The sequence below is a fragment of the Xyrauchen texanus genome, chromosome 15 (genome assembly GCF_025860055.1).
Source record: "Xyrauchen texanus isolate HMW12.3.18 chromosome 15, RBS_HiC_50CHRs, whole genome shotgun sequence".
NCBI classification, from domain to species: domain Eukaryota; kingdom Metazoa; phylum Chordata; class Actinopteri; order Cypriniformes; family Catostomidae; genus Xyrauchen; species Xyrauchen texanus.
Window position 1 is genome coordinate 20,125,793 of NC_068290.1, and position 19,057 is coordinate 20,144,849.

General features: G+C 38.7%; 2 protein-coding genes across 3 annotated transcripts; one reads left to right on the forward strand and one right to left on the reverse strand.

Moving 5' to 3' along the window:
* Positions 1–1,484: 1,484 nt before the first annotated feature.
* tmem67 (transmembrane protein 67) lies at positions 1,485–16,197 on the reverse strand. Of its 2 annotated transcripts, XM_052144141.1 has the most exons (28): positions 15,979–16,196; positions 15,564–15,652; positions 15,368–15,458; positions 15,103–15,202; positions 14,898–14,967; positions 14,696–14,767; positions 13,961–14,023; positions 13,717–13,871; positions 13,095–13,203; positions 12,927–13,013; positions 12,688–12,753; positions 12,427–12,583; positions 12,195–12,318; positions 9,896–10,001; positions 9,708–9,764; positions 9,506–9,604; positions 9,335–9,433; positions 8,879–8,965; positions 8,652–8,751; positions 8,133–8,272; positions 7,776–7,916; positions 7,409–7,489; positions 7,121–7,237; positions 6,916–7,032; positions 5,169–5,273; positions 4,965–5,067; positions 2,534–2,676; positions 1,485–2,436 (listed from the first exon to the last, which is right to left on the reverse strand). In XM_052144141.1, the coding sequence occupies exons 1-28, from the start codon at positions 16,169–16,171 to the stop codon at positions 2,356–2,358; spliced, it is 2,952 nt and encodes a 983-aa protein (XP_052000101.1). In that variant the 5' UTR covers positions 16,172–16,196; the 3' UTR covers positions 1,485–2,355. The 2 variants fall into 2 exon arrangements, 1 of the variants encoding a protein (XP_052000101.1); XR_007972128.1 differs by lacking the exons at positions 1,485–2,436; positions 2,534–2,676 and having other exon boundaries at positions 5,030–5,067; positions 5,169–5,970; positions 15,979–16,197.
* Positions 16,198–16,249: 52 nt separating this feature from the next.
* Positions 16,250–18,706, forward strand: rbm12ba (RNA binding motif protein 12Ba). The gene is made up of 2 exons (XM_052144148.1): positions 16,250–16,338; positions 16,570–18,706. Exon 2 carries the CDS (start codon positions 16,600–16,602, stop codon positions 18,127–18,129), a length of 1,530 nt encoding a protein of 509 aa, XP_052000108.1. The 5' UTR covers positions 16,250–16,338; positions 16,570–16,599; the 3' UTR covers positions 18,130–18,706.
* Positions 18,707–19,057: the final 351 nt, after the last annotated feature.

Sequence of the window (19,057 nt, forward strand, 5' to 3'; positions counted from 1 at the left end):
CCTCCGCATGTACTCTTATTTTTAATCACTTTCATACTTATAATAATTTCTAGCAGGGACATAAGCAGGTGTTTTGAAAGTGTGGCGACACGTAAATAGAGCGCAGCAGTGCCCTCACACTTGTTCAGCTGTTTTTTTACATACATTTTTTCCACAGGCTTTTCAGAAAATCCTTAATAAAAGAGGTCTAAGCATGAATCAAACCAACTAGCTCTGTGAATCACAACATTACAAACTTTGATTTGAAGCAAAAAATATTTGAAATTCAGACAAAAGTACAAGAAGTTGTACTTGCACCAGGTACGATGTAGCATTGTGAATGACAAACAAAGTTTGACAAAAAAAAAAAAAGACAAATAAATAAATAAATAAATATAGCTGCAAGCTGCGATACCGGGGTCAAGCCAATTATGGGCACCATGAGCAGCAAAAGAAGCTTTGTTCATCGTACTGTAACCAACAACACATCTCAGTTTATGAGAAGTTAGAAAAAGTATACTTTCAATCATTAAAAAAAAAAATAAAAATTTTTAAAATTAACTATAAATAGCTAGTTTTTCGAATTTTTGTCCAGTATGTGGCGCTGTTTTGAAACTGCTCAGGTAGTATCTGGGCATGAGCGGTCAAGCCAAAATAGACATTTTTCTTTCTCCTGACCAGTGGGGTACCAAGTTTCATCCCAATCCCTTAAAGCGTTGCGGATATACAGCCTCAAGTTCAACTTTGCGGCCTTAGACGAGTTAAAAAAAAGTTTTCAGAAAACCTACTTTTTTTAAAGTCGTCTAAGGCCGTTTGTCCGATTTGCACGAAAATTGGCCTGTATGAACTAGAGGCATGCATGACAAAAACATATTACAGAATTTTTATAAACCATACCGTTTTCCAATGGCGCTTTAACGAATATGACAAAGAGCGTAAAAAATCATAACTTTCCTGCAAGCGGTTCTATGGGCTGCCATAGACTCAGAGTGGAATAATAATAATAAGAAAACGAACGGAAACAATAGGGGTCTCCCTGACTAAGGCCCTTCTTCCCCAGTTTGGCCAGGCGGCCAGCTCTAGTTAGAGTCCTGGTGGTTCCAAACTTCTTCCATTTATGGATGATGGAGGCCACTGTGCTCATTTGGACCTTCAATGCTGCAGAAATGTTTCTGTAACCTTCCCCAGATCTGTGCCTCGCTACAATCCTGTCTCGGAGGTCTACAGACAATTCCCTGTACTTCATGGCTTGGATTGTGCTCTGACATGCACTGTTAACTCTGGGACCTTATATAGACAGGTGTGTGCCTTTCTAAATCATGTCCAATCAATTGAATTTACCACAGGTGGACTCCAATCAAGTTGTAGAAACATCTCAAGGATGATCAGTGGAAACAAGATGCACCTGAGCTCAATATTGAGTGTTATGGCAAAGGCTGTGAATACATATGATTTGTTTTTTTATATTTAATACATTTGCAAAGATTTCAAACAAACTTCTTTCACATTGTCATTATGGGGTATTGTTTGAAGAATTTGCAGGAAAATAATAAAACTTGAACAGGGTTCCTCCTTGTCTGCATTCTAACCTTCCATTTGCACAAAAAAAAAAAAAAATATGAATATTTATCTACAAAAATTGCCTACAAATCACAGGGAGCTCTTTATTTTCCCTTCTCCTTTTCCTTCCTCCCACCTTTCCCATTGTTTTTCCTTTCTTACCCCATCAAACAGACTATTGTTCCCCAGCTTTGGTTAGAGCACTGGTCTTGTCAACCAGGGGATCTTCGCTGGGGCCTGAAAGATTCCTCAGTCACTTTTTAGCAATATTCAAAATAAACTGGCAGATATACAGCAGATATAAGAGAGCCAAAACAATGTGACGTGGCATGTATAGTACTGCAGGATAGGCACACTCATGAGCTTAATTTTGCCATCAATTTACAACCTAATAAGTCCAGCTTGTGTGCTTTTGAAGAACATGACAGTAGATTCTTACTTTTTAAAACATGTAACATATTCTGTACACTTTGACAGATGCATTGTAGTGAAAGTAATCAATAATCCAATTACGTAAAACAACATCTATACATATGCTAAAATAAAGTGTAAAATATACTCACAAAAGCAGTCATCCATAAAAACAAAATAGTGATTTAATTAATCAAAAACATTTAAATACCAAAACATTTAGGTATAAAAGGTTAAACATATTTTTAAACCACATTTAGAAATTTGATAAACTCAAGGGTGAGAAAGTATAAAATGTCCAGCACAACAAACAATCATTTAAAACAAAACAATACAAAAGTCTGTAGAAACCTACAAAGGCATTACAGTATAAACAACATTAAGTAGATAGAGTAAGAAAATAAACTAGATCAGAAACCTTTTGTCAACCAAAGTTTTGTTGGCCAGGTTCCTGCGGCCCATTCCATTTCGGATTAGCCTAAAGATCTGAGGGAGAACACAGATACATTTCACCTTAATCACCTGAAGACTACAAAATGCAATACGTTGATTAACACACACAAACACACACACACACACTGACCAGTTGCTGGAGGTATGTTAACACTGCTGCTAGAATGAAGTTCTGACTACCCAGATCCACCACACAGAAGAAGAGTGTGTCAAAGATCAAAAGTACAGCCTCATTACCATAATAAAGAACATCAGCAAATGAGTGTGAATCATCTGAGGAAAGATAAACACAAAGATATCATGCTATCTCTCTCAAAAAGGAGACTAAATTTCCAGCCAACAAGAGATATATGAATAAACTGAACATTTCAAAGTACTCAATTATACACAGCAGAAATTGATGTGAGTGAAAGCAATGACTGTTACAGTTGTGGCCAAAAATATTGGCACCCTTGGTAAATATGAGCAAAGAATTCTGTGAAAAATATTTCTTATTGTTTATCCTTCTGATCTTTCATTCCTAATATTAACAAAAATCTAAACTTTAATTGAAGAAAACTAATTAAAAAGGGGAGAAAAAAAAAATCTCATAATTAAATATTTTTCTTAAAAACACGTTTGCCACATTATTAGCACCCCTAGAAATGCTTAGAAAATATATTTAATGTGTATTCCCATTCAGAGTTTTATGTTAGTACACCTGGGTGACAAGGAATATTAAATTGTTCTGCCATGACTTCCTGTTTCACATGGGTATAAATATGAGGTAACACACAGGCCAAATTCAATTAGTCATCCATCACAATAGGTAAGACCAAAGAATAAAGTTATGATGTGCAGCAAAAGGTTGTTGAGCTTCACAAAATGGGAAGTGGCTATAAGAAAATAGCTAAAGCATTGAAAATACCCATTTCCACCATCATGGCAATAATTAAGAACTGCCAATCAACTGGATCAACGAATCGGCCTGAAAGTGTAACATGTACTGTAGGTGCTCGACAGAATGATCCAGGAGTAGAGGTAACAGCTCTATTAATAAATATTTTTGAAGTCAGTAATGTGCCACCACACAGAGTAAAGAGTAGGAGGAGCTTGACATAATCCTCCGTAGAATCTTGGTGATGAGAGAGATGTCCAGCAGACAATGCAAGCAACAGCAGAAGTGTAGATCCCTAGAAAGCGGGCATAGAGTTGAATTCCTTTGTGGATTGCCAGGCTGCAAAGTCTGGAAGGCAAACCAACAGTGACGAGACAAGACCAGCTAGACAAGGCAAGGCAAGGTTAGTACTCAATTTAGCATAATAATCTGGCAAAGAAAATGAGGGCATATGTAGGGAGTGCAATCAGGTTGGAACAGGTGTTGCTCAACAAGCAATCATTGGTGCCACCCTGAGAACAAGGAACATTCCCATGGAAACGCTGATCATGCCAGTCGAGCGCCTGCGAAACAGGAGGGAGCGAAAATGATAAAACAAACCTGTGGGCTTACCAGAACCGTGACAAAAAGACATGGTGAGGAGGATGGTTCGAGTGGGCAAAAGTTCTCTAAGGATCACAGCTAGAGAATTGCAGGAATTAGTTGGGTCTTGGGGTCAGAAAGTCTCCAAAACTACAATCTGACATCACCTAATTCACAACAAGTTGTTTGGGAGAGTTTCAAGAAAAAAAGCTTCTGCTCTCATGCAACAACAAACTCCAGCGCTTTCAGTTTGCTAGACACAACTGGAACTTCAAATGGGACCAGGTTCTATGGTAAGACAAAACAAAAATAGAGCTTTTTGCCAGTAAACACCAGAGATGACTTTGGCACACACAGAGAGGTAGCCATATGGAAAAGTCCTTCATGTCCACGGTTAAATATGGTGGTGGATCTTTAATGTTGTCGGGCTGTTTTTATGCCAGAGGTCCTGGACATCTTGTTCGGATACATGGCATCATGAACTATAAAATACAACAGATAAAAAAATCAAAACCTGATTACCTCTGCCAGAGAGTTTAAATGGACTGTGATTGGATATTCCAGCGGGGCAATGATACAAAACACATCAAAATCAACACAAAAACAGCTGACCACAAAATTAAGGTTGTGCCATGGCCATCCCAGTCCTCTGACCTGAACCCCATAGAAAACCTGTGTGGTGAACTGAAGATGAGAGTCCACCAGTGTGGATCTCTGAATTTGAAGGATGTGAAGAGATTCTGTATGGAGGAATGTTCTCAGATCACTTGCCATGTGTTCAACAACCTCATTAAGGAATTATAGGAGAAGACTCTGGGCAACATCCCTTTGCCAAGATAACAGTTCTAAGTATTGAATAAAAGGGTGCCAATAATTGTGCCACACATATATTTGACAAAGATATTTGTTTTTTGATAAAACTTGTGTTGTGTTTGGAATTGTTTTAAATCTATTTGAGGATAGATTTTTGTGTATATTTTGAATGAAAGGCCAAAAGGATAAACTATAAGGATATATTTTTCACAGCCTTCTTTTCTCAAATTTATCAAGGGTGCCACTATTTTTGACCACCATGTGTTTATATTACTTTAAGAGTGTTTACCATTGTAAAAGATGCTTTTATCCAATGGCTCTAGGAACTCCATACCGATGAGTCTCTCAAAAAGCAACTTATCTTTCACTATGTAATCCATCTCACGATGTGCCTGAGAAAACAGCATTCAGTATGAACAATACTCCAACAAACCACACTCAACAAAAATTTAATCTCAAGCATAGATAAAATGGCTTGTAATAAATTACTCACATGATCAATGACCGAGCCCAGGAAACGGTTCATGGTATGGTATGCTTTTGTGCTCTGCTCACATGGATTGGCTGATGCATCCACCAATCTTGAGGGTCCATTTCTCTGTAGGTGAAGAGACATTTTTTTTTCATCCTTTTCAGCAGTGGTGGTTCAGGCTTACTCATTGCCGGAGATCTGACATGGTGCCCCCTTAAAGCCCCTACGATGTTGACAACTTTTTATTACAGAACTATGCTTTATACACAGAATATATATATAAAGGGATAGTTCACCCAAAACAAAGAAAATTCTCACATTATTTACTTACCCTCAAGCCATTCCAGATGTGTATGAATTTCTTCTTTCTGCTGAACACAAGCGAACATTTTCTGAAAAGAATATGTCAGCTTTACAGGCCCATTCAATGCAAGATTGAACTAGATTTAACCACCGAAGTCTTATGGATTACTTTTATGCTGTGTTTGTGCTTTTTGGAGCTTCAAAGTTCAGGCCACCATTCACTTGCATTTTATGGACCTACAGAGCTGAGATATTCTCCTAAAAATCTTCATTTGTATTCTGCAATGGCATTGTAAAGTGATCAATGGAAAGGATGAGGCGAGAACCGGCTTGACGATATAAATGATGGTTTAATGATAAACTTAAAAGACAACATAAACACACACATGACGGACATGTCCATTAACGATCTCTCTCTCCCGCACGATCCTCCGCAGTCAGCCTTTATCCCTCACGGAGGCATAATTAGCCTAATACGGGACCGGGTGTGTAGGATCACGACCCGGCCCCGCCCTCCGCCCTGCCACAGGCATATTATATTAACATTTACATTATAAATACATAACATAAATTGCATAATTAAAATATAGAGTCAATAAATTAAGAAAATGCAGAATACTTAAAGATTACTACTTGTGCTATTACACCTGATCCTTCATTTAAAATTCAACCCTCCCCTCCAAGTTTTCATTGATGCAAAATCATTTATGACTTTGTCATATCTTCCCAAAAATCACATGGTTGATTTAAATTTTCTCAATACCACTGAGGCGATCCTGTGTCATGGTGTACCTATACTGTTAATCATGCTTATCTTGTTTGTTCAGAATGTAAGAATGCATTATTAACATCCATAATTCTAACCATATAAAGCCTTTCAGGCTGAGTAGCCTGTTAGGAACAATTTGGGGCACCGTTCTCCAATCGCAATCTTACAAGCTCAGGGCAGGGACATTGTGGCACAATTTGGGGCACCTTTCTCCCATCACGATCTTGAGAGTTCTGTGTGGGGTTGGATGCGGCCAAGGAGGTACCCTGTAGTGCCGCCCCAGAGAACATTGCTGCCCTAGGCGGCTGCCTATAATCGCCTATGCCAGGATCCGCCAGTCAATTAATATTAAAAAACACAGTTTCACACTGTATAGCTACTAGACAGACAATAGTCAGGTTAACATGAGTTTAGTGTGATAAAATGACAACGGAGTTATAATATTGAATATAAGGTTGCTTTACTTTTCAAAGAATGTTTAATGTTTATGGACTGCCTCCATTCCCATTCACTCACAGTTACCATGTTTTCAAAGAAACAACCGGCAAGACAAAATATTTTTTTTGTGGTTATCAACATTATGCCACAAATGCTGTTGATTAAGCTTAACTTGTATTAAATCAGTAACATTCCTTAAACCTTATATTAAAACAATGGAATCCTACAGTTTGTCCCCATTTAGGAAAAATGTCATACCCTGTTTATTGGATCAATTATCCGATCATACTGTGCACGTAGGCAGTTGGTTATTGAAATCTGAAATGTCTGTGCGTCTGAGTTTGGCAACAGTCCTCTTTGGCCACACAGATTTTCCTAATTGAAGAGCACACAAGTACAACATGTCAGTGGACCATACACACTTCCACTATGTAACACTTGAATGACAGAAACTCCCTCTTACCGCCTCCCTCTTCAGGTTTGTATTCATCTCGTCCATGTTGGTATCAGCATGACCATGAACAGAGCGTCCATGAATGTAGTAGCCAAAACATCGATGAGACAGCAGAAGCACTGATATCTAATAGACCATATATTTCAAATAATACTTTTCCAAGGAAGAAATGTCCAAAATAACAAATGGCAACATTAAACCATTTTGTATATTTTAAATTGTACATTTACTGACTATAAAATATATGATTTATCCTTCCTATTGCTCACTTGAAAAGATTTCTAGCCTCATACTTACATTACTGATTGAGCACAGATCCACAAACTGGCGAATCTTATCTTCAACAAAGCGTTCATGGAACACTGTGAAGAATATTATCTAAAGTAAAATGACACAAAAAGGAGTATGTGAAATAGCAAACGTGACTCACATACAAATACAGGGAGCGATTAGCATGTATCTAATAAAGATCAGATTTACAAGCCTGTTTATTTTCCATGTGCCTTGCTACACAGGGTAAAACTCTATGTATGCTAGACTGTTTGCCCATAAAGCTGCTTTTTCTTGTTCACTTGACAAAAATATGACTTGAAGTGCTTATGCATATAGTATGTATAAATATTTGCATATGGCTGCTTGCCTTTGTGGATGTGTATGTTTTTACCTGTATTAAGCCAATGCATAGCCACATAGCAGAAGCTACACCATAGCGTAGTATAAGGCTGTAGGGAGGTGTGTATACTTCAGGAGATCGATGCAGATTAGACGAGGGGTCCCTAAAAGCCAAGTTTGAGAAGCCAACCACCTGCAAACATAAATTATTCCATAGGCTGTGTACTGTAATGTACATGTACAGCATCAGGTACAGCATGGCAATAGCAACACAAAGATAATTTTATTCATTTTTTTATAGAGTGTGTATTTCTATATTGCTGTACATGATCTTCCAGATAAAACTCTACACTATAATTGTCCACTAAAGAAACTGACAGAATGAGTATTGATGTCCTGTGGGCCTCACCTCCAGAAAGAAGAGCACAGCGATAACCTGAAAAGTGGGACTGATCTTGCGAATGGTCTGAATCTCATTCCACTCATTGGCAACAAAGTACGTTCTCCAGATACTAACAGGAGATGTTTGACACTTTGTCTCACCAGACCCTGAGCAAATAACATCAAATAAGGAATATTAGAATAAAAATTGTTTCAGACTTAGATGCTATTGAATTTTTCAGACCAATTTTTAAACAAATTTGACTAATTCACTGATAATACCTGGCTAAAAAAAAAGATTCAATGAGGCTTCCATAAGTTTTGCTTGACAGAAGAGCAATATCTAGCCAATAAATATTTTAGAAAAAATCTGTACATACATTATATAAATTTCATGACTTTAAAGATTGTATTAATTTCCATTACTTTTTCAGGCCTGAAAAACACAACTTTAAAATTATCTGATAAATCCATTTTTTCAAGACTGTGAAAACCCTGTGAAAAATGCATTTGAGAAGCCCAGTAGAGGATAACTGCAGTGTATTACCCTCCACAGGTTTAATGGCTTTCCCACGAGGTCTTTCCCAGTCTATAAAGAAAATATCCACTGACAGCTGCACAAAGAGCTTATGTAGAAACTGCAAAGTCTAAAACAAAAATTAGAAGTTGAGTTAAGGAGGAAAGGAAGAGAGAAAAAGAAGGGAGAGAGTGCATTAAATACAGTACTTAATTTATGCAATCTTCAAGTAAGCTGATTAACGTATTTGTACTCACCTTCAATGCAAAGGCACAGCCAACATAAATAACAAAACGCTCCTCCTGAGCTGGTAATGGCAGCAACACAGACACAAATTGCTGGGCCTGGACATGCACAAAAAAAACTTTTTGATATGTCTTGTTGTCTATCTTAGGCCTAAAAAAGTGCCATCAAAAATAACGGGTAGGTATATACTTCAAATCCTAGACATAATATAATTTGATTGGAGATTGGGAGAAAAATCAAAGAAATTAAACTGATATATGAGAAGTGGGTGAGACGAAGTAAACAATAGAAAAAGTGATAGACTTGCCTCCACTGTCTGAACAATATTGAGAGATAGAAAAAGCGGGGAAAAAAGACTTGTGTGAGGATTAAAAATAATGGACTAGATAGTGCAACCCACAAGAATGCATACACACACAAGCATAAAACCTATTTAATATTCAAAACACTGGCACTTAAATGCAAACCTTGAAGAATATGAGCCAGTAGAGTCCTGTTCCCACAGTGATAATAAAGAAAACATTTGCCAGATCACCAGCATAGAACACCAGAAACTTCATAATGGTCTGAAATAGAAAGGGTGATTATTATTCAGTCCATGTATGTATTAATAATTATCTGTGATTTTGACCACTTACCTGCAGGTCAATGAGAGGAGATGCGATTCTTCTTTTCCAGCTTGCTGTCTTTAATAAAGAGTGGACAACAGCCACTCCACCCAACACACCAAGAGCAATCTGGATGTGATGGCACATATTAACATACAGCATTAAAACAAACACCATAATTGCCTTTACTACTTAAACAGCAAACTGACATTTGGTAACTGTTCCTACTCACATCAGTTTTGATCAGAGCCTCATTCTGGTCCATTGTATACTCCAGAGAGAATGACACCTATACACACAAATCCACACACATAGCTATTTTGTAAAACGCTCAGTTTATTCTCTGCTGTTTTCAAACACTATAAAGGTCTCATTAAATACATTGTTTATATTGCATATAAAAGCATGCTATAGACTTACAGTAACAGTCTGTGTATTGGGGTCAGTGATGGGTATATCGGAGTAGGCCACAGTCATCAGAGGAGGATACACCTGTCCTTTCTGTGTATTTGGCACCAGCCGAAACCTGTTTAATACAGAAATACTAAACTTAATGCAATGGAATTCATCAATAGTTTTGCACTTACATTTAGTAGTAGTAGTAGTAGTCCTTTATTGTCACATAGTAAACCAGTGAAATTGGCCATCGACCTGTCCATACAAACATACATATGACAAGGGGATAGACAGGACAGGAAGACAGGGAATTAGAAGAAATACAGCATGACATGAGGAGAGGAGAGGAGAAAAAAAGGCAGCCCCCAGACTATGCTCCTTAAGAAGTACAGTGTGGGAACAGGGAAAAAAACACCTCAGCAACATTAGCACATAATCAGTACACTCTACAACATGAACAAGACTTGCAACAGGGGAGGGGATTGGGGGTGGAGGTGGCCCAGCACAGGCAAGCAGCCATCCGGACCTGCAGCCATGTTCGGCGCTGGTCACAGACCCGCCTGTCAGACTGGGGGTACAAAGCGCTAAGGCGAGGGATAGGGTATCGGGCGGATGATTGCATATCTGTATATATGTGTAAGAGTTCATGTGTGTGTAGGCCTGGAGAGTCGCTATGCCAGCATCTAATCTAGGTGCCTCAGTCCGCAGGGTTGTCATAGCGATACACAGCAAGTTGCCATGGAGACAACCTTGATCAGGTCCCAGACATAGTCAACAATCACCAGGTGTCTGGGGAGTCGGGAAGGAACGCGAGAGTGGCTCACTGCAGTGCTCTTCCGGGGAGTTGTTGTTCCAACAGCGGCCTTGGCCAAGGCCAGTGCTGGTTGAGGGCGGCGAAACAGATAAGATTGGGATTGTTTGGTCTTAAGGAGAGTAGCCGCATTCTAATTTACACGGCTATTCTCCTGGTCCATTTTGGTCTCTGAAACGATCCATTTGCCTTTGCAAAGCTGTGAGCTTCTCCATGATGTTATCCGTATTTTGGTTCATAGACCCAGTCTGAGTGCGGACAGCTCTGCCCACTGTTTCAATCATGACGGGCAGCCTTGTGAGGCTTTGGACAGCTGTCACCGTCTTCTTAACTCCTCGATAAACCAGGGCAATGCCTAATCCAATCAGCAGAAGACCTGTTATCATGGTACCGAATAGGTAGATATCTTACGTCCTCCACGGAAAGAGCCGCCAGACACACGACCCGCCACCTCTCCCACGCGTCCATCGTGTAGCCAGCTGCGAACGTTCCGTCAGGGCAGACAGGTTCCCCCGAACCCAAGCTTCTCGTCGAGAAGATGGTGTCAATTGCGTTGAGAGACCAGTTGATCAAATCCATGATGACTTAGTTTGAAGAGCAGTGCTGAGAGAGTCTCTCAAGTACAAGACAGTAGACTAGATATGACGAGAGGAGCAAAGCAGGGAAGATAAGGGTAGGGAGAGGGTGAGAAAATGCGACCGCCTTCGTTGAGAGCCAAACGAGAAAATACATTTTTTATATACGTATATATTTCTAATAAAATATAGAACCAACTCAAACCACACATCTGCAAATTATTTTATATACATTATTTTTAAGAAATGTAATAACTAAGTGACCCTTCAATAAATCTTGGATGGGTTTCCTGCTAACATTGCAACTTCAGCTTTTACAATCATCTTAACAAACGTCGCTCATTATTTTATAATGGAGTAATGCCTCTTTCAGCATGTCCCGCCGTGGCCAAAAGTATTGGCAGTGACATAAATGTTGTGTTTTGCAAAGTTTGCTGCTTCAGTATTTGTAGATAATATTTTCACATATCATCTCAAAATGCTATTTTGCTTGTTTGTAATCTCGTCGAGGAATTCATTAATCTCGAAAATTCATTACCCAACTATTTCAGAATTTAAGTAAAGAAATAATTATGGCTTTAGTAAGACAGAGTTTCAGATATTTTGATGCTCAATCATAAAGATGAATGAAAGTGACGCAATGAATGCATGTAATGTGAATGTATGCAATGTGAATCACAAGGGCCTCTCATGTAGCCTAAAGTTTGTTCCTTTGGCTGGAAATGGAACAAATGCACAAAGAACAGGATTAAAATGATGGGCATCATTATTGAACTACTCATAGACCTGTTTAAATATTAATAGATCATCTGGTTAGAGTTCAAGGCACTGTGTACTTGTAGCACAAGTGGGTGGAAACCCCTTAAATGGAAATGGTTTGGGTGTATTATGCTAAGCACGAACAGCAGGCATATGTGTTTCTGTGTGCATTACTTACGCAATCTTAATGTTAGAGGCAACACGTATGACTCTGGGTACAGAACTCAACGAATTTTCCCTTCCACTCAGCGTGTCCACAAGCATCAGCCTCCGGGTAAGGTACCAGTTATTTATGTTAGATCCTGTCACAGGAGAAGTCGATATGGTGATGGAGCATCAAAGCAAAGCTAAGGCCTCCACATATACTAAAGTATAATGGCAGCACTTGTGTTTGTGCTTGTATGTAGTACCTTTGTTTATAAACTGGCCATTGTACTGTTGGTTGAAATTTAGTAGTGGTACTGCTAGAAGACGCTTGTCCTCCAGGGCCTTTTGAATAACCAGGAACACGTCGTAGAATACAGGCTCTGGATAACCAATCAGGAGCTCTGATACAGAGAGCAAACACTAAGGAAAGAATAGAAAATCCTAATTTTGAACTGAAAAATCTAAACTTATTCACAACACAAAAGGTGACACATATGGATATACAAGACAGAAAAAACACTCACGCTCTGCTTGTAAGCTGTCCCAAATGTGAAGGCAGACTGTTGTCTGGTAGGGATGTCTGGACAAAGCTATAGAGGATAAATTAAGCAACTGTTAGGTCTTTCACAATAGTTGAGTTAAATAACATGAGCGATCTTTTGATTTAGACCAACAACCAGTAAACTTAAACATTTGAATTTGAGTTTGTTTGTTAAGCAGGCCTTCACAAAGACCAGAACTGACACTGGTCTTGCCTGCCTACCTGCAGGTTTCCTCCACCGATGCTCTCCCACCTCAGAAACTCCCCACGCACAGAGTATGCAGCAGCTAGCAGCGCAATGTTAGTGTTCTGTATGTGGAATGAAGGAAAAATTATTTACTCACTGATTGTATGTTACATTTAAATTTGTATTTCTCCACCATTCTTTACCTTTTGTGCACCTTTAAAGCTGAATCCAACAGGAAGTGGCTCGGTCTGTAGAGCCTGTGATGCTAACCCAGGCTGCTCCCCATAATACAGCCAAGGCAAGTTTGACCTCCTAGATTGACAACATTATATATGAGCATCACAAATACAAGCAAACTGGGTTCTTTTGCCCATTAGATGTGTGTCAATACATGTGGTATATTGATACTTATTAGATAGAGACAGAGCAACTCCTTATCTAGACCATGATATCCTGTAAGTAGCTGTAATGTGTTCCTGATGCAACATCGGATCAAATTAGGGCTTATTATACAACAGATCTACCCACATTTTATTTCAGCCATTCAGCAATTGATCTTGAATGAGCCATATTGTATTTTTTATTATGCTGAAAATGATGCCATCCTATGTTATTGATTTTTGTCTTTAATAAACGATATTGTTTCTGGATGTTTTTTTTTTTTTTAAATAGCCTGAGATCAAGCTCCATCAGTCTTTTGGAGGGGATCTTATGTGGTTTATTGCACACAAAAGGTCTGGGACATGTTAGGGTTAGGCACTAAATAGGTTACTGACAAAATTCTAAAGGGAAGGTAAAGGACTATATAGTATATGTATGTGTTACCAGAAAGTGATGTCCTGGCTACTGCCCTGAGCAGCTGTTGCTCTGTAGATTGTGTTGTAGAGGCCACATGCATCATTTGTGATTGTGCTGGATGAGTGCATGTTCATCACACAAATGTTCCCCAGAGCCTGACATGCTGTCCGGTTAGAGAACAGCTACAGAGAAATTAAAAAAACATTTTTTACACCAAGTGTGAACACGAATGTTAAAGACCTTTGCAAATAATATGCGTGTATAATCTTACCAAACAGGCAGCTGCTGAAGAGTACAAAAAGCTTGAAAACCACACTGATGGAACAGGGGTGGCCTGTATGATACAACCACACATTACACTGTAAAAATACTTAACAACTCACTAGCCCACAAATAAAAATATTCAAACACTACTGATGAAGTTAAAGTGATAGTTCACGCAAAAATGAAAATTCTCTCATTTAGTCACCCCATGCCATCCCAGATGTGTGCAACTTTCTTTCTTCTGCTGAACACAAACAAAGATTTTTAGAAGAATAACTCGGCTATGTTGGTCCATAGAAGTGAATGCTGAAAATGATGCCATTTATGTCAAAAGTACATAAAGGCAGCATAAAAGAAATCCATATGATCCAGTGTCTTCAAAAGTGATATGTTAGGTGTGGGTGAAAACTATCAATATTAAAGTCCTTTTTCCTGTGCAAGTGAAAGATTATATTTAAAAAAATACTTAATATTGGTCTGTTTCTCACCCATACCTATCTTATGGATATGGATTTAACCACTGGAGTCATATGGATAAATTTTATGCTGCCTTTATGTGCTTTTTAGATCTTCAAAATTTAGTCCACTATTCACTTGCATTGTATGGACCTACAGAGCAGAGATACTTAAATCTTAATTTGTGTTCAGCAGAACAAAGTCATACACATCTGGGATGGCATGAGTAAATGATGAGAGAATTTTCTTTTTTTAGTGAACTATACCTTTAAGTTTAAGCACTTACCAACTGGGCAAATATGACATTGGAGGCAACTGAGGTAGGCAGATTGTTAGGAGGGAAGCACATTCCTCCTGCCTGTAAATTCAAATATAAAAGTTCAAAAAGAGCATATCTCTCTTGTTAGCCTTATTTCATCTCTCTAATTGCATACAATAAACTCTGTATACAAATTTTAACAAGTGCATTGCATATCTGATATTCTCACCAGTATATTTAAGGTCCCACACACACAAGACTGAGATGAGTTGATGAAAGAGTCCTCACATCTCACACACCTAAGCACGCACGCACGCACGCACACACAATTAAAAAAAACAGAGAGCAGCCAAAATTAATTTACATGCAAGACAAGAAAAGTAAAATGACACCATAGTAAGATGGTTAGCTGTGGTTAGGAACAGCAGTGTTACCTTTTGCCTGTTGTATCTGGGGCTGAGAAAGCAGGCTCTATTCCACTGCATTCTTCACACAGGGCTTCATTTAATGGATTCCCATTCCCATCTCTCTCCACTGACAAACACACACATATCTCATGTTATCATAAATAATGCTACCATTAATAAATTACTTTCAGAGAAAACCATCCTGGTTCTGAGGAGCACTGCAGATCTACCCTCAAAAAAGCACATTTGAATAATTTTCCTGTAAAAATAAAATAAAACGGCAGGCACCTACCTAGCACACTACCCTTAGGACATTGACACTTTCCATTCTCACCCACACTTCCTGGACAACGGATGCACCCATACCCATCATGAGTGACCCCCTGTGAACAAGTTAATAGTCAATTATATAATACTATTAGTGTTCTTAATGCGATTACAATATAATGTATAGTATCTCAAATTATTAATCTAAATACAGGTCAAACCTGATTAGAATCAGGGCACTGCTGGCATGTGATGGATGCCCCATTACTGACCAGCACCCTGAAACCAGTCTGGCACTCACATGCCAGCCCTGAAAGTCAGAGATGTACAAAATGTACAAAACGTTAGTTGACAATTCAGTACACGCAGGATTCATGTTCTACAAACACAAACATATCTATTGCAAGTATCTATACATGAATGTCTTTGTTTATTTTGATATGCTGCAGCCGTTGCAGAATGCTATCATTAGCTAATACACTCATATGAGTTAGCATTGGTAAATTAACAGACTCTTAGCTCAGTTGACAAAAAGACGAGACTATATAACTAAACAAATAACTTCTATGACCTATACTAGGTTAGATTGGTGATAAACTGCAGTAATCTGTGCATGCGCAAGCAGGCTATGCGTACCTGATTTGCTGCTGATTTGATTCGGCCCGCATTTCACACAAGACAAGCTCGAAACATCAAAATAGCTTTGCACTCCACAATCTGAAGGCTGCTGAAAAGAGATGGAGAACTGCTGGCAAGAAATAGTTTTCAATTTCAACAGAAAAATGAAGTAGAATCTCCACATGAAACCTCTCAGCGTCCCCGTCGCCATGGTACATGTGACGTATGATGACGTACGGTGTTCCTGTTTACCGCCTACCGCGCGCTTAAAAGTCTCGTCGAGAGGAAGTTGAGCAGCGTTTCCCGCCGATCGCGCGAGTTGTTGTGTTTCAGGATATCGTTTATTTCGAGTTTCGTGTTTTAAAGAAAAAACAATCGGTAAGTAAGATGATTGAGGAATTGAACTTTGTAGTTTTTACGACCGTTTAGATGCAGACGCGTAGGTATTTCTTCCTGTGGTAGTGTAGGACCTGGAAATAACCAAAGTTTTGAACGAAGAAAAAAACACATGTCTTGAGGTCTTCCAGAAGTTTGTACTGTGCGATTTTGTTGAAATGTTCCACTACTATTTCAGAAGAGATGTAAAAAGTTTGTCTTTTGTCTCAACAGATCCATCTGGTTTGTAAGAAAAATCTGATCATGACAATTGTGGTTCTGCGTTTGCAAGGTTTACACACAGAGGCAGGATCTGAAGATATTCGCAGATTTTTTCATGGCTTGAACATCCCAGGGGGCGGTGTTCATATCACTGGGGGAGAGATGGGTGAAGCTTTCATTATTTTCAATACGGAAAGGGATGGCCAACTTGCCATGCGCTACTCTGGAAAACATCTCAGAGGCTCCTCTATTTTACTACATGTCAGCAGTTTAGCTGAGTTAAAGCATAGCATGCAGTCAATGTTAAAGAGAGCAAAGTCCAATGCAGGGGTGACTAAAACACTGCCATTGCCATCATCTTCACCAGACACCAATGCACCTCAAGTGATTAACCATCAAAGCCCAGCTTTAAATCAAATTCCCAAAGACTTCAATCAAACCGTTCAAGGCAAGCAACAGCCTAGACCTGACGACCAAAAAAATGCAGCTTTTGCTCAACCTGTAAAACTTACTCATGACTTGGCATCTAAGGAGCAACAAAGCAGAAAGATCAGTTCCTGTAAGCCAGGCTACCTTCGGCTTTATGGATTCCCTGACTCTGCTGACAAACAAGAGGTTCTTCATTTCCTGCGAGGACTCTCAGTGTTGGAGGTTTTTATGAAAGTTCGCTTGCAACTGGGCTGGTGCTGCCTGGCGAAGGTGTCCAGTTTTGCAGAGGCTGAGGAAGGGTTGAAATACAGCCAGAGAAAATTCAAAGAATTTAACATTGAGGTTCGACTAGCCCATGAGAAGATGTGGAATGATGCTGTGGAGCAATCCAAAAATTGCGAGAACAACATGGAATCTTGCACTTTATCAGAGCAAAAGAAAACCATCACAGATAGAAATGCTTGTAGAGCTTTCTCAAGCAAAAGAAGTGCAGAGGAGCAGCCCTTACCAGGATCTCCTAAACGATACTGTCAAAAACCCCCATCTCCTCAAACAGAACTTTATGTTGTAGTCAATAACCTTTCAAAGAATATAACTAAGACAGAGATCAAGAACATTTTTGGCTGCCATGAAATCCCAAACCGTCAAATTAAACACTTACTAAACAAATGGAGAGAGCGGACGAGCACAGCGTTCATTACCTTTGACCATGCAGAAGACTACGCTTCAGCTCTGAACATGAATGGCACCATGATTGGCTTAAATATCATTGAAGTGTCATCCATTACTAAGGAAGAAATGTTTGCTATTCTGAGAAGGAACAGATGTACTAAAATCTGGAGACCGTGTCCTTATGGAAAAGCTCACTTTGCCATGTCATGTGTATATGCTCGCAATTTTCCTGCAAATGTCATGAAAACGGAGGTGAGAGATTTTTTCTTGCGCTTTAACATCTGTGAAAAGGATATCGCATTGATGGTGGACAGCCAGGGCAAAGGTGTTGGGGAGGCCATCGTGCAGTTTGGATGTGAGGAAATGGCCAGACAGGCGCAGAGTTTACATGGGAAGTATTTTATGGGAGCTAAGATTCTGCTCACCTGTATCACACATCAACAGATGGAGAAGATACTTGGCACACAGTGAACATTTGGAGGTGTTTACTGCTTTTTCGGACACAAGCAATAATATAAAATCCATGTAAATTAAGACCACCAACTCATCATTGTCCTTAAGCATTTGAAAACTCTCAATGAGCTTTATAGGCCAAATGGCTCGGTCATTAGCTGTGGGATCTATGCATGAAGAATTTTGGCAAAAGTTATTTTTTTTTGCCTACAACAATTGTAGATGACTGACAAAGACTGAATACTACAGTGGACATTGAATCACTGAGTAAAAATTACTTATTTTCATGCAATGATTGCCAGACTATTAAGGACTCAAATGTTTAGGATTCATTAAAAAAATAAAGTAAATAATGTACAGAAACTTTGCACATTAAAAAAAAATATTGCCAAGTCACAATATTTTGCTCTTTTTGCTATGTTTAATTGTTTTCATTAGAGTTTGCTGTTAAGCAAACACACAGCTAATTGGTTTCTGTGAAAAATGTAAATGCAAGATCTTTGCTTGCACATTAGTATTTGAGTTATTTCAATTAAAATTAAGTATTTTTTTAATTTTAGCCTACATGTAGGAGATAATCTGCAAATAAAGGTCTCTGGAAAATTATGTCTCCTGACTACAGCTCTCTGAACATCATCGTAATTAGTTGGAGAATACAAGAGACAACAAGTTTGTGTCTTTCAATTGTATTTATTGCATTTGAATACATTTCGAAGTTTGAGGTTTTATCTTTGTGTTTTGGGTAAATGCTTATTTTGCACCAAAACATTTAGCAGTTATTGTATTTTTATCTATCAAAGTCTCTCAGCACCTTGAAGGAAAGTGAGTCATAAAACATTCACCACATCCTGTGTTAGGCGAGTGTGCATCAAAGCGTTCAATCAGTAGTTATGTATTATACAAAAATAAAAACTTGTGATTCTGTCACAATCTAACAAGCTAAATT